Source organism: Falco cherrug, chromosome 5, assembly GCF_023634085.1.
Source record: "Falco cherrug isolate bFalChe1 chromosome 5, bFalChe1.pri, whole genome shotgun sequence".
Taxonomy (NCBI): Eukaryota; Metazoa; Chordata; class Aves; order Falconiformes; family Falconidae; genus Falco; species Falco cherrug.
In genome coordinates this window covers 11,808,978-11,833,012 of record NC_073701.1, presented here as the reverse complement: position 1 = coordinate 11,833,012, position 24,035 = coordinate 11,808,978, and the positions used below count along the sequence as shown (strand labels likewise).

The 24,035-nt window shown below is 38.9% G+C and overlaps 1 protein-coding gene across 1 annotated transcript in view; it reads right to left on the bottom strand.

Moving 5' to 3' along the window:
* Positions 1-10,136, bottom strand: part of LOC102058980 (potassium voltage-gated channel subfamily KQT member 1-like) — a 510,914-nt gene extending 500,778 nt beyond the window's left edge. The window contains exon 1 of the mRNA XM_027815098.2: positions 9,579-10,136. Coding sequence (XP_027670899.2) covers positions 9,579-9,961 — 383 coding nt within the window. The 5' untranslated portion in view covers positions 9,962-10,136. The remainder of the gene's footprint in view (positions 1-9,578) is intronic.
* Positions 10,137-24,035: the final 13,899 nt, after the last annotated feature.

The following is a 24,035-nucleotide window of genomic DNA, read 5'->3' as shown; positions in this document are numbered from 1 at the left end:
CTCACAACTGAGCTGCTGTGACTTTCTTCACCAGCTAGATCATCGCTGATGGCTTATATATGTCTCCAGTTTAAATTATATCCAAAACCTATTTTTTTTAGTTTCTTAGATTATTTTTTTATCCTATCTGCCGTTTGCTCCAGCAAGATTTGAAGCCAGAATTTTCTGTTCTACTAACACACTAGGACACAAGAAATCTGGTTGCTTCAGCTGGGGTTAAAGTACAAGAAAGAAAGAATAGATTGAGGCTAATAAGTCCAAGTAAATCTTTGTGCAACTACAGCCATTGCAGCTTCACCTTTTTTCTTGATTATAGACTACAGAGTTGTCCAGCAGAGACTGGTAGCTTTAAGACAGACTGTTGTTGGGGAGAATAAATTAGTTTAGCCAACAGAAAGTTCTTTGAAGGGCTCCAGAGACACAAGCTGCTCTTTATTTTAAGTGGTTGTTTTGTGGCATGAAAATTAAGGAAAGCATTTCCATTTTTTCATGCTATAATAGTGCAAGATACTCTCATTCCTGAATGCATGAAGTACTTCACTTTCTTCTAAATGGGACTATGCTGTCTTATGTTGAATAGCCATGTGCTTCTAGAAAATATTCCTGCTAGTCTGAATAAAACCTCGTTTACAGTGCTTACAGATTTCTGTTATTCAAAGGAATTTCTGACTAAGCCATAAAGAGAAAGATGTCCCTGTGTCTTTGTAGGCAATTTTGATGTCCCTCAGTTCTCTCATAAATTTATTTCCAGGCTCCTGAGGCTTGACATTTTGTCGAAATATCTTGTGCTTATACAAATGTGATCATACACAAATTAGAGTTGGTTGGAAATTTTGGTAAAGGAACAATTTTTTCTGCTGAAAATACCAATCTGTTAAAATTAGAAAGTAGTCTGGGAATGTGTTGGTTTCAGCAGAACTGGAGAAGGAGAGCAGACAGGTTTTAATGGAAGCTTGCCTAGCTTTGGACTCTACTAACAGACAGCCTGCCTGGCAGGGAGTTTGGCCATATCTGCCTTTCTGTTTTGCCTCAGAATAAAGTATTTTCAGGGATTTAAAGCCTCAACCGAAGGAAAATTCCACGTATAACATGGGTATACTAAGGATATCTGTTTTCAGTTTTTTTCTTTAGCTCATTCTATATTGCATTCAGAAATGCTCGATAGCCTCACTGCATGTAAAATGAAGTTGTTCAGCTGGCTTCAGTCAGAACTAACTAGCTAATATTTCCACAACACCTAGAAAATTTAAAAATTAATTTACAAATACACACTATTATTCTGCATTTTTCTTGAGACCTTTCATCTGCATATGTATAAACTATTACAAACCAGTTTTGAATCAATTGCTAATACCAATGCTGTTCAAATCAAAGAATGAGCCACATATCATACAAAAAGATCTCCCACTTCAAACCAACTTTCTGAATCAACTGCCTAAAGATGTTATTTTTAAAACATGCATAGCTCCTATTAGTAATGAGTGCTTCACATTTTTAAAGCATTTAACAGCCTAACATATTTTCTGCTTTTTAAAGAGCAGTAAGGTTTGGATTTTGCCTTTTATCTGAGTTTAGCTGGCAGTAGTCCGGAACTGACAAATTACATTCATGCACTCACTACAATCTCCAGAAGCACTGATCTTGACAGAAACCTTTTTTTCAGTGCCCTGCCATTCCTGGGATTTAAGCTCCCCGATTCAATTCGGTGTCTGTGTCTGCATTAACATTTGTGCTGCTATGTTTGTCTTTTGTGCTCATCTCTACATGTCTTGTTACCAGAATGTCTGCATGTCCTTTCCTTCCCTGAGCACAGGCATTAAGCTTCCATTTTGATTCTATATCACTAAGACTTTCTAGAACAGATCTAATCAGTTCTTCAAACATTGACAGAAACAGGTCATCATCATGACTTCATGATCAGTGTTCATGATGCTGATACATGTATCATTGACCTTGACTGTGAGACAAAAAAATCAGTAGGTTTTGGCATGCGATCTATGACACTTCTCCACAGGGACAGGAAATTGCTACCACCATTTACAAAGACCAACCTCTTTGTAGTACTCGCTAATGTTTCTTAGGTTCAGTATAAGAAAAAGGGGAAAGAATAAATGCATACAGTGACGCTGTGCAAATACAGCAAATGACAGCTTGATTATCATGAAGACAACTGAAACACTTTTCTTCTTGAATTTGATACCATCTGGAGTCTACAAGGAAATGAACAATTGTAATGTTAACATCAAGGAGTATTTTTATTTTGCTGGTTTCTGTAAGAACAGAGAGGTTTTGCACAGAAGTGTAACTGAATTCCATCAACAGCACCATATCAACGCCACACTACAGTATTTGTTTTCACTATAGAAACAAATGGTTTCACTATAGAAACAACATTAGCCTGTGCAGACATTAATACATATTCATTGCACAGTCTATTACAAATTTGAGCTTCTAGAACAAGATGGATTGAATTTCTTACATAAATGATGGAAAAAGTCATCAATAATTTCAAAAAATGAAAATAAAACTTACATAGCCTATGGCTTTTTGCCCTGTGGTTAGGTTATTCTGTGCCTAAAGTGAAGTATGCTCACATCAAAGTTCTTCCTTAGGAACTTTTGTAACATCTCTCTCCTGAAAAGACTCTTTGGTGCCAAACAATTTAATTGAGCTTGAAGTGAAGTGTTTTCATCTTTGGGGTTATTATTTTATCTCTCCTCTATCCAAATGCTTATTTTAACAAAACATGAAGAAACTTAGTATCTCTGACATGTCTCATCCTTCGTCAATGTTAGTTGAAATTTGCCAACTGGCTCAAAAGTTTTTGGTAAGGCACTTTCAGACTGACATGCTCAGACAGTGTGGTTGCATAAACCTCATTTCCTTAGGAAAAGAGACTAAAAATTAATAACTGGCCCCATGTATTTTTAGAACAGCCAAATCCTGGAACTTTACAGAATGCTAAAGACAATTCTGTTTAATATCAATGCACCTCCATTAGCAACTTAAGTCATTCCGCCATATCAGCCAGTTGAACCTGCAACCTTAAGCAGTAAGAGGAACATTCCACTTTAATAAAACAGTTCTTGAGTTTCTTCCCTTTAATATTGCTTATCTTTCGGTACCTGAAGTTTATATTCGTAGACAAGACATCAGCTTAATACCTCTCTGTAGCTACTAAATAGATGAAAAGTAGCTACTGTAGTTCTAAACTGGAAAACTTGTCAGTTCAATTCCTGTACAAAATGTCCAAATAAGTAACTGTTATGCTGGTAAAAAATATCCTGAATCCAGTAATAATAACCATAATCATAATCATAATCCTTAACTTATCCTTTTGAAAGCACATAATGTCCAGACCTAAGCTGTGACATCAAGATCAAAATGAGAATCTCAAAAGCAGTCATAACTACTCTGAACTTTAGTTGTTGCTCATGCTGGTCATATTACAATCACATCATTGGAAAAAGCAAAATATCTGCTTGCATTCTAGAGATTTGTGAAAAGGACAAAAATGGGAATTTGATGGTCCCTTTGAGATAAACAGTTATAAATAATGGGCTATAGGTCCTATTTACAGATAAAAACAGAAGCAGAACACTACGCTAACTTACTTGCTATATATATCTAGCTTCACCGAGAGCTGCTACAGTCGATGTACCAAAAGACAGGCAGGCAAGTGCCCCACAGTCATTAAAAGGAACCACCAGACCCTTGTCTTTTTGCCTTTTAATGTTCTTTACATCATCATCAGCAGCTGTGTGCCAAACAAAAATGGAGTATCAGCCAGAACGGTGGCTCTTAACATCTTCAATTGCATTAACAGAACATGACTACTGCATTTTTTACATGAATTTGAGGGAAGTAAAAAAATATTGAGAAAGCAAAGCCCGAAGAGAAACAATACTAAGAGGAAACTGCAATTTTTCATCTATCCCAATAATATGAACTCTCTTCTTTTTGTGTTACTCGTGGTGACACAGACTTTAGTACATAGAATCTTTCCTAAAAGAAAAAACACTTAGCTGGCCAGCCCCCGTTTTACAAACATGTTCTTGATTTTTCTGTACTCTCCTCCCAAAGTCATAATTTAGCAGCATTATTGATATAATTCATATTTTTTGTAAGGATCACACACTTTTAAAATATTCAACAGGAATTCCTTAGATGAGTTCTTTTCAACAAGCTGCCAGGAACAGGTATGTGTGTGTGCCTGTGTGCCTCTCTGTGAAGGAGCTGTGGGAGTCTGTCCCAAGGAGGAGAGGGGTAACAAAGTAAGCTTAGGGCATGTTTTCATATGAAGCTGAGCTGACACCACAGTTGTCTGGTGGCAAAAAGGAGAGCTCGCCCTCATCCCGTTCCAGTTTTGGCCAACTGGTCAGTGCTGGTTCCAGCAATCAGACCATTTGTTGATATACTGTGACTCCTTGAAGTATCCAAAGCTACTCGCTTTCTTGCTTGGCTAGATTTCTGCCGTTAAAGTGAGTTGACTTTGCTTAGGAGGGCTACAGTGAGAGCCAGAGGCAGCACACATTACACAGCAGAAGTAGGTGTCTGGGACAGAAGAAGGGAAGGTGAGAGAGGGAATCTTAACTTTTTGGTCTTGGTAAACTATTATGCCAGATATAATGAAACCATACTCTAGGGAGGACATTCTCCCTATCTTTACCATGCAGTCACCAGACAGACATCGTCCCCTAGGAATGATTTGAAGCAACAGCCATTACACTCCCTGAGTCACCGTTTGGAGGAGTTCTTTCCCCATAAATCATACAGGAGCCTGGAGAGCAGACTTTGTTGCTAGGCAAACTCTGCATTTGTGAAATGTTTTGCCGTCAAGCCAGGTGGTCCGCAGTACTTGCCAGATGACTTGCTGTGTTACTTTGCAATTATTCTGTACAACTTTATATGAAATTCAACAGGTGATTATGATCCACTAGGAGCACTAAGAGAACAACTGGACAGTACTTCAAGATGCTGAATGTGTATTACTAACCTGACAGAAGACCATCGTCTTTCTCCTGCTAGCCTAGGTTTCTGGTGGCATAGCAAGTTGAACTGGCTATTCAGGGATATCCAAGGACAACTAGAACTGGCAGGAGCAAGCTGAATGGCTGAGGTGGATGAGGCTGAGCAGAACTGGAGGTGGTTTGCTAGCAATGGGCTGTTAAATCAGCTCACCCCATCCCATGGGAGGTTAGGGGATATAAAGACTGGTCTAACTTTTAAATGAAAGCAAGGACTAACACTCATTTAACAAGTGGCCAAACCAGCACAAAGAAACCTGGAACAGCTGCAAGTTCTCACTTAAACTTTCATGGTGTTACACGACAAGAAAGTGGCAGGTCTGAGAACACAATCTAAGAGTCCCTCTCATGGGCCTCCCTCTTGCCTTAGACTTGCCTCCCTTTTCAACCAGCCTGTGGTTTCTCTACTGACTGCCAACAAGCCTTCCAGCTGTGCTAACTCCAGCAGTGATGCTGACATCCGTTCGCTAAGAACTGGACTGAGACCAACAGCTCCTTTTGTATCTCCCCACAGTCATTACTTCTTCACTATTGACTTGGACAAGATTCAAACCAGTTGCCTACGGGTGAAAGGTTCCTTCTCCTGTCATGGATTCCACGCTCTCTCTTTCCCCTAGCTTCCAGCTGTCATCTCCTACCCCTTCTTCCTCCCAGTGGCTCTCTGAGCTTCTTGACCATTTTCAGCTGTCCCTCAGCTCCAGCCCTGTGTGCCTATATCCAGCTTTCTCATCTTCAAAAGCTGCTAGTCCTTTTTCCTTTGTCTTTCCTGCTTAAGGTTGCTTCCCTTTGTTCTTGAGCTAGCCTGATCTTGTATTGCTTTTCCTCCAGTTTCAGCATCACTGGCACCAGTATCACGTTCTATGACAATCCAATCTACCCTTCTGTCTTTCGGTCCCAGGGTCTCCTTTGTCCCTGTTTCATTAGACTTCATTTGTTCTGCTTCATCACTTCTTAGCCTAAGTGCTACCCACTCAGGTCCCCTCTAAGTTTCTGGGTTTTAACTGAAAAATTCAGCTACCCAGACAACAGCAGCTGAAAAGACCAAGATGAGAAGTCACTGGATGTTCCAGAGAAATGGGAAAGATAGGACAAGGCAGTTGGACTGCAGTGAGTAAAAAACAACAGGGCATATCTGAGGGGAAAAGGTACTATGGATCCACCAGTGCAGACCTGTGCACATTCAGTTGTTTTATTTTCCTGGAATTTGAGCCAGTGCAGCTGTGCAGCACCGGGCTGCACTGTTATGTAGACATAGCCTTGGGCTGACACAAGGTGGCCTCTGTCACTCACAGAACAAAATAATACATGACAACAAGCAGTTACCTCTTCTCCCTGAACAGAAGTGAAACCAAACTGTTCTACTATTGGTCACCACTTCAGCGTGTACGTACATGTGGGTGCACATATAGTGATCTTCTTCTTTCAATAGGCTTGAGTTATGTCTTCCTACTTCTGGTTCTTTGCTTCCACAAACATGGCAGAAAAGCCAGGGGATCTTCTCCACCCCTATTTGTATGGCCAAAGTGGCCTGCAGTGACTTCAAAGTGTAACATTCCCCAACACGGTTACATTCTAGCACTTTGAGTACCTACACTGGATTCTGGTTTTGGTTTATGTTCATTGCTACCTGGTGTCTAAACAGGGGTCAATAATATTATCAGGATAACTGCCTGACTTCATCCCTCACCACTCAGTTCACACGTATGTGGACACAGTATTTTAGCCAATATTCTGGACCATAATTCAGCCATTCCAGTTGTAACTAAATGTATACACGTTTCAGAAACATAAACTCATCACATAAATGAGGCTCCACTTAAAATTAAATTATTTAAACGTGTGGGTTTGCCAAGTAACTTCATTACCATACATAAAACTCATTACCAATACATATTATACTTTTCGTTCAAAAGATGAAATATGAGGGTTACACCCGAATATCTTGACATTTGGATGTGATTTAAGCAAGTGCATAGCCGAGTTTAGAAATCAAATTCAAGCCAGGCACATACTTCTTTTTCTGGACTGAGGACCATATGGCAAAGTGCTGGACTCTCACATACATTAATATCCAATACCTTAAGGCTCTTACATAGCCACAGGAATTGGTTGGTTAAGATCGATGTATTGCTATTGCATGTCACAGCTGTTTCTCAAGCCATCACCTCTTTCTAAGTTCTCAGTGAGATCTTCTACTCTGTTCTTGGAGATTTCAGGAGTTAAGTATTTCACAGTACCTCCAGTGAAGCTGAAAATTACCTAAGCGAGAATGTTTTCACAACTGGGAGGGGGAATTGTCAAGCAAACCCACTCACCCCTTCAAACGTTTTGTTTTGAACCTATAATTTTAGTCTAGAATAACTTTGCTAAAATAACACAAATTCCACATATAATTAGGCAAATATAATTCCCTTTTCTACCACACACTATGAAGTGCCTTAAGAAGCATGAGTTTACTCCCTTAAAAGAAACTTGAAGTATCAGGCACACTACAAATGGTATAGGAAATGAGGCTATCTTGGCAATTTCAGAATGCAAGAGGAAGGTCACCTCCTGAAGCACTTGCTGTTCCCTTGCCTTGCCTGTTTCTGGAAAGTTAGGTTCTTTCTAGCAGAACTGGCTCTAGATCAGAACAGACTCCAGTCCCTCTTGGACAGAAACTTCCCACAAGTTTGTACATGAGTTATGTGGTCTTTCTGGCAAATGAAGGACAAAAGGACAATGAAGGGAGTCTGCACATCCAGCTCCTTCAGGCTACACAAACATCAGCTACATACTTGGAAGATTTGATTTGTTATGAAACCAGTCATCATCATCATAGCAATGCTACATAAATTACTCCAAAACTGCAGATGTAACATGGGAAACTTTTTCACAATAAAATTAATTGTATTTTAGATTAGCATGTTATTGCTTCAACAATGTTTAACGACATTTAATATTGTAAAGTATGTTCTTTCCAAGACAGAAACTTGTTATGTAAATGAACACACCATGGAATTACTAGGATAACTATTAGCAAAAATATACTTAAGACAAAATGCTGCCCAAAACCTATGTTTAAAATGTTTCCTTTTAAGCAATCTCAAAGAAAAAGCTTTTAAAAGAGGTCAATTTATGTACTCTTACATGTAAATTTTAAATCCGTGTACTGTTAAAGAAATAAGTTTTCTGATAGTAATGCAAATATTTTCTCCAATTTTCTAGTACGTGTGGAAGTGAGTATAGATGTTTATTTTTTTTATTTTATTTTAATGCCCATCACAGAATATAAGTACATATTAAAGATCAGCCTTAGCCTAAGATAAAAGCAACAGAGATGATGAAACAAATGCATTTTAGCAAAATTAGTAAGTCTTACCCTCAAATAGGCTTAAATCATGGCTATTCACATATTTAAGTTTACACAAATTACATCTGTTTAAGCCTTAGGAATTATTATGTACTATAGGCATAGTCCTTGAAAGGGAGCCTAGGACTTTACTTGCCAAAATTTCATTAATCAAAAAATCCTTTTCAAAGAATCCATACACAAATCTGAAGGGTGAAAGGAAGTAAATACTAATAAGACCATCTATTTTATGCCAAACAGAAGCATTATGATTAATTCTTATAATTCTCTGGGCAGTTCCTGACTGCAGTAAACGATAATGTTTTCTTCCAAAATGCTGTTAGGCCATAGAAAAGTTCATCTGAGATAAACAGGACAATTTCAACACTCTGCATTTCTTTAGGACATATGCTAAATCTATAATAAAAGCAAGGACTTTTGGCTTAGTTTGCGCTCACTACAGCCGGTAAAACTTCCTTTTGCCTTAGTGAGAGCACAGCTGGACCCTTTCTACAGGTAAAATAACAAATTATCATTCTGTTAAGCAGCACTCAAAGCAGTAATTGAGGTCTTGCTAAACTTGACAGATACCATGAGCAGCTCAAAGAAAACAGTAACAGCTGTATTAATATACTAGCCACTGTTTTACAAAGGTAAATGAAAGCTTTGATTTCTTCCTTGTAGGTACTACATACATGGTATAATGAAAAAGTTTTGCCAAATTTCTACTCATTTTATATTCAGGACTGTAAATGAATTCAAATTAGTAATGTTATGATTATATATTTGTCCAAAAAATTACTTGTTTTGGCACTTCAGCGTAAGCAAAATGGACTTATAAAAAGGTGACATATCTGATCAGAGCTGAACCTTCCACATCGCATGGTAAAAACTGCAGTGTCCAAAGTTAGAATAATGTAAAGTAGCTAAGGCATCAATGAAAACGGCCTCATATAGGACTTCTCCTCAGAAACATCAATTATACAGTGTACATCTTTGAGGACAGATGTCATGTGAAGAATAAAAACCCCTTCTCTGGAAATGTTAATGGATATAGCAGCTGATCCTTTGAGAAACTGGCATTTCCATTGCTTTCAGTGGGATTACTCACGGAACAGGTTTTCAGCCCAGGAGCTCAAGTACTATGAGTTCTGGCTGATTAAGTGGACAGTTTCAGATTTTTCTTACACAAAAGATTATGTGAAAATGCAGGTACTTACACTGTAAAATGATAGATAAAACACTTCCATCCACTGGGCCTCTCCAGGAAGTTGTAGACATCTCCCTGCATACTAGTTTTAGTTAAATAATGGCTAAGGAAACACTTTGTTGTACAGGCCCTGTGGACTTCACTTTCTGTCAAGGATGCAGCCTTTGTGTCCTCCTCAGAGTTGCGGGGAATCCCGGATCCATTATTCACCAGGGTTTCTGGATCCAGCGCCACGGAAGAGTACTGCATATTGCCTAAGTTCCCCCTGACTTCCAGCGATGTGGGAGATTTCTTATTTCCATTCAGACTGCTAAGCTGGGAAGCGGAGCCTTGAACCCATCCACAGCGGTTATACATGGAGTGCCCAACAGTTTCTCCACTATCACAGGACATTCTGTAACAATGCACAGGTATTACTAAGCCTGATCAATATTTAAAATCACGAAGACGGTATTGTGTGTCCTCCCTGCCCAGAGTGTTCTCCAGCAGCTGATGACTTTCTGCTGTTATCACAGAGCCTCTCTGTGACACAAGTGTGAACTGTCAGCCTGTCACCTTCTGTCACTCACAGCCTCTGAAATTAAATCAGAAAAACGTATTAGACAATGACTCATGCTAGACACCAGAAGTAACTTGAGACTGGGAAAGGAAAGAAGTTAAGGCTTCTGGAGGAAGGAAGTTACATTTATTAAGAAGGAAGCTCAAAACTGTTTAAATAGTGCAACACCAGTACAGCTGCAGAGTTGTACTGAGAGGTAATCCTATGATATTATTTTAAGCTGAGCAGTTCTTAAAGTGTCCTGATTAGAGGTGGAACTGTGAAAATTTCCTGGAATTTATAAACTTTCTATTGCCTGAAACCTCTATTGATTGAGGTTTTGAACTGTAACACCTACACCTTCAAGAGATCTTATCTGGAATGTTAATGTTACAGAAAGATTTTAAGCCTGGACTAAATTATTTCAGTCACTTCACAGATCTGATCTTGCAGTCCATGGTGCTCAGGAACAATTTTTCTCAAGTGCAAAAAGGTGGATGCCTTTATCTATAACTGTCACTGGAAGCCTAATATTGTTAAAAGGGAAAAGATCAAAGACTCCTGGCCTGATTTTCTTCAGGCCATTTAATGTCTGCTGCTAACTTTGCTACTCTCAAGCAAGTACCTAGAGAAAACAGAAAATAAGGCTTTTGCAGATCAATATATATTTCATGAGGCAGACTTACATTGCTGCTAATACACAGATACTCAGCAGCAATAATTTTTGAGACTGACAGCAGCTAAGTGTCATTTTCTGCACTGCCTCATTTCTTACACAGTGCCATGAAAAGCTTCCTTCCTTGAAATGCTTATCTAAAATGAAAATACTGTGAAAATATGAGAATACGAAAAATATCATGAGAGGTGAATTTAACTTCAAAGCACTGCTGATGTTAATGTAAAAAGTATGTCTGTAATGTCATATTGTAATGTACTGTGTTATCCACAATATAAATCCCGCATGCCTAGGAGTTACAGCTGGCTGCTCCTCTCCTCAAGAGACTCACACCCACATTCCGAGTTACTTTAGCATTAGCAGAATAGAGTAATTTAGAGAGAATTTCAGCCTTCACCCCTTCTTTTTAAATGAAGCTTATTTTTTCTTGTTGCTTAAAGATCCTCATGTGTAGTGGATGAACTCCCATTGTAGTACATCTGGACAGAGCCCTCCGAGTTATTCCACAACACATTTACATGGAGCAGAGGAGTTGTTACAATGTGCTCATTTCTTAACACTGGTCATTGTAAGGTGGACTGATGCATTCCTACATTAGCGCTACAGCAGACAGAGAAATACTTCCTTTCCCTCATCAGTTCTCTTAACAATGAAAAGCTGGAAGGACCGAACATTAAAGTCAGAACACAAAGCCCTTCATCTGAGTCAATCTACAACAAGAGCATAACAAACCCTATGAGAAGTACGCTCCCTTTGTATCATTCATTTTACAGTGCTGGGGTTGCCTAGACAAGTGCTTGTAGCACCCAGCAGTTGCAAAGAAAGCTGCCTGAAACACATTTGTTAGCCTGCTTAATCAAAACAGGGCATCGTACACAGTCAGATATAAAGCACAGAAAAACCTGAAACCACCGGGCAAATACTACCTACTTTCTCTTGTCGCATGCCCTCCTGTGCCTTCTCTTTGCTGCTCCCTCAGCTCTGTACACCAGGCTCCCTAGATAGCTGCTGCCTGACTCTGCCCCCAACTTATCAAACCCCACCCTGAGTAAAGCAGGGTCCCTCCCTTTTATGTGCCTTATACGGCCGCCCTTGCAAAAGGCTGAGAAAGAGCTCTGGAACAGTTTTAGCAGTTTCAGAGAGGAGTTACTCCTGCTTCTTCCTGTTGTCAAAACCAGCAATCACAGGCAACAGCTCAGTCTTGCTGGGGATCATCCTCCTTTCCCTCAGTCCTTTTCTTATCTGCATACACTTCATTAAATGGGTTACCGCACAACTTTTAAAAAGCTGAATTAGGTGTTGCTTGTAGGTAGCTGGAAGCTCTGCAGAAGGCTTTCATATTGAGTAAGTCTCCACAGGCAGCTTCAGTTGTTTGGGTTTTTTCCATCAAAGTTTTGTCAAAACCAAAAGCAGCACTTCATTATGTCACGTTAAGTAACGGAAAAATCAGTGTCTATTGTTGTTGCCTTTCTGAACTATGGCTTGGGGTTTTTTGTATTAATTTGGGATGAAAAGAATCCTAAAGATAACCATTTCAGCATCAAACTCCTCATTTTATTGTTGCACTTTCTAAACAGAAAGGAGAAAGTCAATACTGCTGTTCCTCCCTTTTCTAACAGAAATCAGACTGTTGTCCACAACACCAGTGTTCTGAATGTGAGTTGCTGCCCAGTTTTCCACAGTCGTGGCCAAGAATGAAACAGAAGTAACCGTTTCATCTTTTGTTCTGGCAGTGGGGGAATGTTCCCATTGCACATGGTCCTTAACTTTTATTATGATTGTTCAGGGGGCTAAGACCTCTCATTCCTTGGAAAAATTATCCCAGAAAGTTACTTCCTAGTTTCCCAGTTATATGTCCATACCACTGAAAAAAGATGTTCTTAGATCCTTTCTTTTTCTGATAAACATCAGCCTTGTGGTTTTACTTCGCTAAACACCAACCCCTCCAGAACATTGTCTTTGGATGCTGTGTGACTCAGTTTACACTGTGCACAGAATTGAATACAGTATTCCAGAGAGTACTACAGGTGAGCTATTGTGAAGGACTAATACCTGACTAGAGCCACAGAAATTCTTTCCAGATTTTTCCTCATGCTTTTTCCTTGAAATGCTTTCTGCATCAGTTAATACTTTTATGCTTTATACTCTCTGATCTATTAACTTTTCCAGAAAGCAGTTTCTTAAATGCAAAAGTTGCTGCCTGTTCTCACCCCTGACCTCTCCTGAATATAATTTCTCAAGCTCTAAATAACTAGCCAAAGTATGTAGGAAAAAAAGTATTTTTAAAAAACAAAAACAACCAACAACCAACCAACCAAACAATAATTATCTTGACTATTTTATGGTTTAAAATAAATGTCCTTTGAGGGAAAAGTAGTACCCAGCTTTCCTGCAAACACAGAAGCTCAGCATAATAGCAGCATGTCTGAAACCACTACAGAAATCTGACTCATATTTATTGATCAAGGAAAAGATGATTTAGTGTTGAGATTTTATTAGCCTGAACTGTGAAAGACATGAACTCAGTCCTTCACACACGCACACACACACACCCCCCAAACACAGTATATTGTACCTCTGAGTCAAACTCTCAAAAAGCAATTAGTCAGCTAACTAATTTATGACTCGTGAAATAGAAATGTATGATTTCAGAAGTGTCTAACTGCTGAAGTTTTCATTGGTAAAATTATATATGCATATAACACCCTGCAACTGCATATATACAAAAGTGTGGCTTTTATGGCTGGGCTCACGCCTCACCTTGTGTTTATTCTTGATGTGCCTATGCAGCCCACATGATCAGAGAGCACGTCTATCCCACCCTGACAGCACTCCCTGTGTTTAGCACTCGGCACAGCAAGCACGGTAACATAACCAAAAGGGAGATGGGGAGGCACGGGGAAACGTCTGGTTTTGAGATACACATTTGAACGGCTTCTTGAAAAGGAGACACATCTCAGGAAACTATCCTAAACACACAACCAAAATCATTTTCCATTATCACCATGACTCTCCTCCACAGGTTGGATTTTAGAAGAAAAGCATTGATCAGTCATGCAAGAAACATAAAGTAATAATACAGGACCCAAATGCCAGGGAAGATTTTGAACGGTAAATATTAGATGAGACTTGCAAAACATTCCCATGCTCCTCTATTCATTTCAAATTCCATTCTTAGAAGCTAAGCTTTCTGCATACAGTGCTCTTGAACATCTGCTTCGGGTTTGCAAATTCCGCTTCCAGAACTGGATACCTAAAAGTTAGACACTGCTGAGTGCCATGTATCATTCTGGTTTATAGAATCTTTTATTAGCAAATATCATGTTAGGGCACAAACTCAGAATGTTGCATGGCTTGAACTGGTTGCGCCCAGGCTGCCTCTAAGAGGCAAAATGCCAATCCTTGCTTTCTGCTTAAGCTTCCCAGGCTGGTGAGCCAATGGTTTTACAAGGGACTGTAAACCAAAGCTTACTGTGGGAAACTGGAGATCTTGGAATGGGGTATAGGCCTGAAGTCCAAGTTCACATAACAGTACTCCCTGTAATTCTCACTTTTGAACTGCAGATTGAAAAGGGGGTAATACCTGTCTTGCAAATACGTTAGGTAGTTCAGTTGTCCATAGAGCACTTTGAAAACCATGTAATGTGCACTATCAATACCATTATTCTTCTTTGTAAGGACGTGCTGAAGATTAGTAAAGATTATCATGACTTATGTACAATGATTTTGGAAGAATGGTACATAAAAACCCAGAAGATCATGACACTAGGCTTCCATTCACTCCCAAAAGCTCATCAAGGAAAATATACTGCAGCGTTTTGATACACAGGGGAAGATCTGAAATGGTAAATTGCCTTTTATGTGTGTTGGCACTGCTTCATTATCTTAGTATTAATATAGATAGTCTACAAGGCTGACTGACTCAGAGTAGACTCTAGCAGTTCTATAAATCTCATATCTCCATGACAGAATTGCTGTAAGGAATTAAGGTGACTCCTTCCGTTAGGCAGGTTTTTCTCTCTGTTCAAACTGACAATAAAATATTTTACTGGAAAAATGAAACAGAAAATGCAAGTTCTTCAAGAAAGGCCTGAAATCAGAAACAGCTGTGAAGAAAATGTCAGTCTCTTAGTATGATACATGTATCATATATGTATAGATTTTATACTAGAACTTAGTATAAGAGTTAAGCTAGATCTTATACTTTAAAATATGGTTGTTATGATGACTCTAATTAAAAACAAAAAAACCATAACAAAACAAAAACAACAAAAAAAACCCCCAACCAAACCCAAAACAAAACTAAACCAAAAAAACCCCACCTCTATCTGCCTAGTGGAAAGATATTAATTATTTAATTAATTCACATGATCATTACAGGGGAACTAGTAGGAACTTCCAGAGCAGTTTGTCTGTCTGTTCCTACCACATCCACCCTTTTCATTTTTTTGAAATTTTATCAACATTGCAAGCATGTGGACTGAAATGTTCTTTTGGAAGTCTCTTAATTCTGGTTTTGACTGATTCGTTAAAAAGCTGTTCAGCAATGTTTGACCAAAAAGACAGAGAAACAGCCAGCTCTTTTAAAATAATAACCACTTACAGCAGGCATATTAGCAAGCCCAAACTGAAACTAACTATATGGTATTCCTCCTTTTGCTTATTCGGTTTCATCTTTTTCTGTTACTCGAACCCTCCACTCTATCCAGGCCAACTCTGCCATTTTGTGCAGTGAAAGCAGAAGAAGTTCTGGTTGCAGCAGCAGGTACAATAATGCTCTTAAATGTTCCATACTAAAGCACTGGCCAACATGGTAGAGATGCAGCCCAAATGGCAGGGTGAGGAGGATATTAATGTAAAACATCCACCGATAAAAACAGTGCCTTCATTTGAAGGTGCAGTTTTCAGTTTGGAAATAAGAAGAGCACTGGATACACCCAGTGGTACTGCCCACAGTCACGGCTCCTGCGGCTGTCCTCGGTCTGCAGGAATGACAAGAGGGGTGAATGCAGCCGCTTCATGCTGAAAGCACGGCTCGACCTCCTCCCTCCCGGCGCACGTTCCCCGGCGCGCCCGGCGTTCAGCACCCTGGAGAGTGCGGACAGCGCCCGCCCGGCGCCCCCCCGCCGCCCACCCCGGCCGCGCCGGGCATCACACACAGCCCCCGGCAGCTAGTGAGCGGGAACCTGTACCAAAACCAAAGCATCTTCCATGCCGAAGAGCTGCCTGATCACAGCCCCCGCAAGTGAGCGAGGTGCGTGTATATAAGGTTTTCTTCAGTTAGTCCTGGTAAAAGAAGGGAAATCCTGTTTTCAAAATGGTTCTTCAGACTAGGTTGCCTGGGAAACTGGGCTGGCATCTGGACTAACACCTGTAAACTCCCATCCTTATTTCTGTTTACTCTCAAATCAGTGATTTACATAATTAAAGCGCTATGGGCTGCTGTGTCCTTATACACGGTGAGCGCGTCTGAGATGTTGAATGTCACTATGGGGTGCATCCAAGGAAATGTGCATGTGAACGAGGTATAAAGGCAGCATGGGACAGCACAGGTAGCAGCACTGTGAGTGAAGGAGAACAGTACTCCCGAATGCTGACCCTGTAAAATGCTTAAATATTTAGTGTAATTCATTATTTCTAAATATGCCACCATTTATGAATACTAAAAACTGAAATGGAAATTCTGAAAAGTTATTATTTAAATTGATGCTACCTGATGCTCATTCAGGGCTATGTGTGAAACCATCACTGTCAGAGAAGGCAGGCAGAAGACTGACATGAGACATTCAGATCAGGTGAGACCACCCCACCCCCCCTCTTCAGGCTGTATCAGTTTGCCACCTGCACCCCCACAATCTGCCTCAACAGGCAGGTGTCCATTCCGCTTAGCTTTTAACCAAATTTAGCAACAATAAATCCATTCAAAGGCCAGCTGGGGCACCTATGATAGCAGTGCATGATGCCTTACAAGGTCTCTGTGCAGGAAGAACTGGTACAAACAGTTACACTTTTCACTCAGGGAGATGAAACCCAGAAATAAAATGTCACCTGTCTCCCTTTGGGCTAGTATTATGAAAAGCTGTCTTTTAAGGAAACATTTCCAAAGCAGACTTAAAAGATGTTAAAGTCATTGGCTATAAGCATCAGATAAATCCTTACATTATGAGAAGAGTGAATGCCTCCTAAGGGTATAAATTTTACCTCTTAACCTTGCCAAATCTATAAATGCTATATGGTTCAGGATGAGAAGTGATGAGCAACAGAAAGAATTATTTTTATTAATTGTTTGTTGATGCGGAAGGCTCCAACACAACTTACACGACCAATGTGATCAAGTTGGTGCCGCTTTATTAATAGGCTCACAGCAATTTACACTCTACAGATGCTATTAATAGACTTACACCAATTTATCCCACCAGCTAAAAATACACACGCTATGCACGCTTTGTTATGTAAAAGGTGACAGGTTAAAACTACTCATTCACACGCTTCCACCTACCCTATGACTGGTCCAGGTGTGGTGCCCGCACGCTGCTCCCCCCTTGTGCAGGCATCCTGTTTTTTCTCATCTTTCTGTCCAACTCTCTTATCTCTCTGTGAATACACGGTTTCTTTGTCTCCCTTGGCCTTGCATGTGTCCTTCACAACACCTGCAGCTTGTTACAGCTTCGGCCTGCTCGGCCTGCTATTACAACCAAGTTATTTGGTCTGGATTGCTCATAATATGTCTGTTGTCTTCCAGCCATTCCACAATTTCCAACTCTTTGGTTTTGTGCAATTGCTCTTGTATGTCAACACTTAAGAAAAAAAAAAAAATTCTATGTCAAAGCTGTCCTTATTTCACAAAACACCTTAGTTATTAATTACCTTAAAAATCTTATATATTAATAGCCCTTACATAATCATATTATTTCTAGGCAAGATTTTATATTCCTTATACTTTAAAGAAAGAACATGGTGGTGGGAATGAATCTACCCATCCATTTGTTTTCACACAAAACATCTGAATTTTCAGAATCTTTACTTCCGAGTTTTTCCTCTCATTTTTATGAATTCTGCTGGTTCAAAAGCAGTCCAATTGTCATCTCTTAATAAATGCACACATTTTCATTTGTTTCTACTTCACTTTCAGCAAGGATGTCACGTGTTCAGCTTTTTTTATTTTTTGTGTGAAAAATCTCAGATAGGCAAAGTATTTGTGTGTCTTAACTATCATTCCACAATCTTTCAGATTATATATATTCTGTGCCTCAGCCTCTTAGCTTGGTATCCTGTTGCTACTTTATGTTGCTTTCCACTACAAGGAGGGGGGACATAAAAGCTGGAGAATCAGGGGAAAGAGCTCACAAAGGAGTAAGTTTTCCTCTGTAGGAAGGAACTCTGAAAAGCATTCAGTTCCCTGACTTTTGCATCATAGCTCAGATAAGTTTCAGCTGCACTAATTTCTATTAGATAGATGCTGTGCCAATGCCATTGTGGGCCTTATGTGCTATGGAAGTGTACATTGCTCTCATTTGCACAGAGCAAATTGTTAATAGATGTGTGTTAAAGGAAATGTTGGGCCCAGCAAAATGAGATCTGATAATCAAGAGTTCAACAGATCCATAGCAGAAAGGAAATAACTGTGGGATGTCATGGCTTCAGGAGTGGTGTTCTTGACCTCATTGGGCAAAGAAGAAATCATGCACAGTGATGAAACAAATGTGACAAAGCATGCAATTTTGCTAATTATATGGTTGTTTCAGTAGGCTTTTGAAAGAAGGGAATTGTTAAATTGAAATATTGAGAATAAGGAGAAGTTTATATCATGACAGTGCATTTTCTAACTTGGCATTACATGATAATTGAGAAAAATGTGTTTATTGAAAGCCAGCATCACAGGGTCCTGATCCTATTTGCCATTTTAGGCGCTATCTAAATCAAGCAACAATTATAATGCATTCCATGTGAGTTATTTTTTACAACACTGAAGCCAAATTCTGCTGAACTTCTTATTTTATCTGAACAACAGAGAACAGCCTGATGTGCAGTTTAAGGTGTACTTGGTCTTTAAGTTTAGTCCTTTTCACTAGGTCAGCAGAATTCTTAAATTGATTATAATCATAGTATATTTCCATAGAAACCCATAGGACTTTCAATACCTGGATAAGTAAGAACACTAAATAAATGGTATGAAATAAAACAGACTGCTACCACATAGGGCAAAGTATCTGTTGATATGCTTATATTTCACAAAAGGAAGACAAAATTACTGCTTGAAATATTGTACCTATTCTAATTGATGAACAGGTATCAGATAGCAGTCATGGAAGGCTTCAAATAATAAGAGACAATATAAATTCTTGTAGAGTGAACCTCAGCTGTTACTTGATTCCTCTCTTCAATTATATTAAGTGTCCTAGCATTGTTTTATTGGGTTTGTTTAAATTATTAGTGATGCATTGGAGGAGAAGGAAACTGCTATTGGTACTGGGGTTGTAACAGAATACCATTGAAAGTGGATGGTTATTACAAGCATATTTGAAGAGATTGATCAAAATATAAGTATTACTTCAGGAGAGACTTTTTACAAGGAGCTGTGTGTTACAACTGAAGAGTCTAAAAAGATGGCAATGATCCTTTAAGGATGAGTGAAGTTGTACATTTTTACGTTTACCTGCATGAGTTTAGAAAGTTAAGACATTCCATTAATTTTATTTAAGAATTTCCACAAAGCTTTTTTTTCTGTAAGCTGTAGGCTCTTTTTTATAGCCTTTAACTGATTACCAAGCTGATAGTAAAGAGGAATGAACTGAACTTGAAATTCTTCATGTAACAGCTTCACGTTACCTTCTCTTTCTGTACTATCTGGAGTATAAGGCAGTAATTCTTCTGAAATAATATATATCATTCCCAAAATGTAAAATAACCTCAGCAAGAAATCTTCTATTTCTTACTTTCATCTCCCGTATTTTTTTTAAGACAACTGTCTATTACTTTCTTTGGTAGTTCCAAATTCTTTATTGCTTCTAGAGTATGTAACATGCAGTGCACATGTGCAACATGACCAGAAAGTCAGGCTTCAGGATCCATAATCTATTCTGCACAGATTTAAAGAGCACAACCGTGGGCAGGCTGGCCATGTGCTGTCCCACTGTGTTCCAAGAAAACAAATTAACCCAGGCTGACTCAGCTTTAGTACAGGCAGAAGGGCATACAGCTACCTGGTAATTACTGCACCACTGCTCTGCACACTCAGAATGTTAACCGCGGATGCGATTCGATCATAGAAGCAAACTCCCTCAATTCTTCCTTATTGAATGGTCAGTGTGAAATTGAATCTGACTGGGAAAATTAGAGGAACCATAATTTCTCATTGAGAGAGATGACAGAGCCCTTGTAAATGCTGGCTTTTACACTAAGAAGACGAGAAATCACAAAAAAATGGAAAAAGGAAAATAGTAGCAACATAATCTATGATTTAACTATATACAGCAAACATGTACTTATCTAACCTCTCCAGTATCTTTCTGCTTATCTGAGTTTCTAAATAACATGTCTGTTCTTCAGACATGTCATATGTTCAGAAATGGTCTATACCACTTTTAAGCAAAATCATAGTTTCAGGTAAAAATGAAGTGGTTTCAGTTGCACTGTAACTGGAAATGCTTTGAAATATGTGTGTGCATCTCACAATAAAGGAACACTTGTATGCCAAAGAATATACAAAGAATGTATCCTGAAGTAAATTTTTAAGGCCAGTCTTGGTCTGTTGATTTCAAGTTAATGTAAGTTGATCGCTATAGCATTAGTATTATGAATATCTGTTTATTCTCAACTAGTTTCTTTGTACACATAATTAAGCTATTGCTCATGAAAAACCATTCAGATGAAGGATTTAATTATAAAAATACAGATTACACCTTTTTTTTTTTTTTTTTCCATTTCTGGAAAAGTTTGCAAGGATGGAAAAAGATTAAATACGGAAATGACTACTGACATGTATTAATTGGACAGTAACATCTGCTAAAAACAGAATTACCAATAGCACCTATAATAAATAGCAACAAAGTATTTTACCTGTATAGTAATTTTTAATAGTGATGGTGAATGAAAAACTGAAAAATACTGTATTTGTATTGCATCCTTCATTTTGTCTCATGGTCACTTGTAGGAAAACTAGATCTTTATTATCTTCATCTATTTCTCCTTTTTTTTCTTTCACTCTTCTATTTTAAAAATAACAAATCTTTTTCAAGTATTATAGGGCTAATAATGATGACAAAAAATTACTTATGTCTTCGCAGAGAAAAAAACAAACAGCAGAGGAAATACTGAAGAACTCAAATATCTTGTCATGCAAATACCATGTAATTCCAATCCAGAAAAGACCAAGATACATGTTATTTTAAACCATTTCCTTTGCACCTACTAATAACAGTGCTGGCAGGACTTTCCTCTGCTTTTCTTTTCTAAGAAATAATCTTTGACTGTACGGACTGGATTTTTTTACATCTGCATCTGTTGGAGAAGCCAGACAAGATGGAATGGAGAAAGAGTCCTGATGGGAGATTTTGAGCAAACCTTGATGACTGCAGAGACTCTTCTCATTCTAGCGCACTTCCTATTCACGTAATTCTTTAGTGCTGTAGCACCAGCAGTTTACAAACAAGTGATAACACATGGTGATTAATCAGCTGAATATGATGAGTTCAGCAAAGACACACTGGACCTGAGGCACTTCAGTTTTGTCCACCTTTTGGAAATCTAGGACTATGTTTAGTTTGGCTGAGTCAAAGAAATCTAAACCAAGATATCTGTGATAAGACACAACCTGATCTGTCTAAAACTTGTCTTGACAATAATGACTGGGGAAGAAGCTGCGATTCTTGAGAGCTGTTCATGCTAGCAACTAAAACATCCCATAAATGTTTCTTTAACAAATCCCTTCTGAAGCAGACAATTTGATGTTCACTTTCTTGAGTAAAACCTAACACAAACAGCAGTGTGTTGAACAAGGGCCACCCTACCGAAAGGTGACATTTAAACAATAATTGTGACTAAATGGATTCTTTTGATGAAAAGCATGGAAAATTTAAAGATTTTAAAATAAATTAGTAACTTTTGATACTAGAATCCAACATGTGCAATTGACCCACAGTGAAGTCATGAAATAGGAAGTCCTAGCTAACATGCAACACCTGCAGCTGGATCTTGTTCTGTTACCGGCTCTACATCCTTTCACAACAAAAGATCCCTTCTTGCTACCCTAATGTGGAAATGAAGATAAAATTCAGTGTCTTCTAAGTAAGAAAGTTCTAGTGAGAATATGCAGCAGAACTTCAGGTCAGTAAGGCTGCCCAAGTCATCACTCAGTGTTTCTAAAAATCACTAACTATATTAAGCTTTAATGTAAACAAAACATTTATCAGATTTTATGTATTATCACCATTCTCCATTTTGTCTTCATGTGCATAAACTGACTTGCAAGGTTTCTGTCGTAAGGATACAGACAGGAATGTAGGTGTGCATAAACACAGTATTTCTTTCCACCTTGACACCGACAAATCTCTGTGGAAGCAATAGGCTGTGTGCGACAGGTCTTCTAAAAGGAAGATGCAATAACATTTTTTTTTTTTAATGGAAAAGCAGTTATTATTTATAAGGGCTATTTCTGAATGTATTATGAGATATTCAGTGCAATTTTACATATCTGATATGTATAGCATGAAGAATATACACATTCTGTCTCCAGAGGTGTGTCTGGGCATATTATTAGTAGTAACATTCAATTTTGTTTCAGGATAGATTCAACTTCTTTGGACACTCAAGCCCAAATCCTGACTTGGATGCCTAGTTCTCTTTGACCTCTAGACATTTTAGCTTCAGAATTACCTTCCTCAGAATTTAAAGATTTATAGAATTCAATTAATTAATCTTAGTTTGTTAAAGAAAATGCATTTTGAATTAAGAAATTTTAAGTGCTGAAGCTGCTAAATGACAGAACCAGGCCTTGTCCCTTGTATAGCCCTAATCCAAGGCTGGTTTAAAATTTAGTCAAGTTAATCAGCAGGACAACAGAGAAACAATAGATGGTCAATTTGTATACACAGGTGCTCTCAGAAATGCAGGTGTTCTTAGAAAAAATAGCATATGTGAATAGGAATTGATTGTTCAAAGACTAAGCATGCTTGAAGGATTTTGTGAGTTAAAGCAGGCAGAAAGAGGATCATGATCTGAGGAGGAGGAGGCTGGAAACAAGGCAGAGACTTGAACCGAATAGATGAATCAACTGGGACAGTCAGGTGATGGATTTGCAGAACTGACAAAGACCAAAGGAAACTTCTAAAAAACTTGGGACATTGACTAATGATTTGGTAAGTGTATATAAACTGTGCTGCATCCCTTTGTTCTCTGCCACTCACTGAGGTGGTGGCCCAGCTCTGAGTTGTGGTTAAAGCCTGCCTAGTGGTACCCGCGTCTGTGTGAATTTTTAAGTTTGACAAAATTATCAGACACTGCTATTGAGAATCTAAACACATCTTGTTTCAGCCTTTTTCCACCATTAACAATGGGATGGACATTCTGTAATTCAAAATTTGTAAAATTAACAACAGTCTTGTGGAAAACTGTAACTGAAAGGTTTATATTGTAATTAGCACTAGGAATTAAGCGCTATCCACAATTCAAAAGCATGCATTCTGACCAATTGTGTTACAATGCATGAAATCATTGAGGGATGCTGTATTAATAATGAAAGGGTAAAATATATAACAGGTATATTGTAATTTGAAACAAATAGATTAAAACCAGCTACTCTTGCGAGCTGCCAGGGATAGAAGTACCTATCCAAAAACCTAAGTGCTGCACCTAACAGGTTCTGAGAAGCAGAAAAAAGCTGAAATTTTAAGAAAAGCAGCGCTGCCTAGTCAAGATTTATACACATGACAGCATGATCATTTCAGCTCCATATGACAAAGCTGAAGCCATTTGCGTTTTGCTGAAGAAATCCACAGAGCTTTGCTTACAAGGGTCGCTGAAACAGCCTGCCCCTCTTCCCGGGGTACAAAGAGCACACGGAAAAATTGTACAGCTACTTGTGAGGGGCAGAAAGTGGCCGGGGAAAAAGCCACCCGCAGAAACGCCCCCCCCAACCCCGCAGCCCTGGGCAGGCCCGGCAGCAGGTACGGACACCAAACCGGCGGGCCCAGCGCGATCCCCGCACGGCCCCCCGCCCCTCCCCGCCCCGCTCTGAGGGCGGTGGCTTTCCGGCT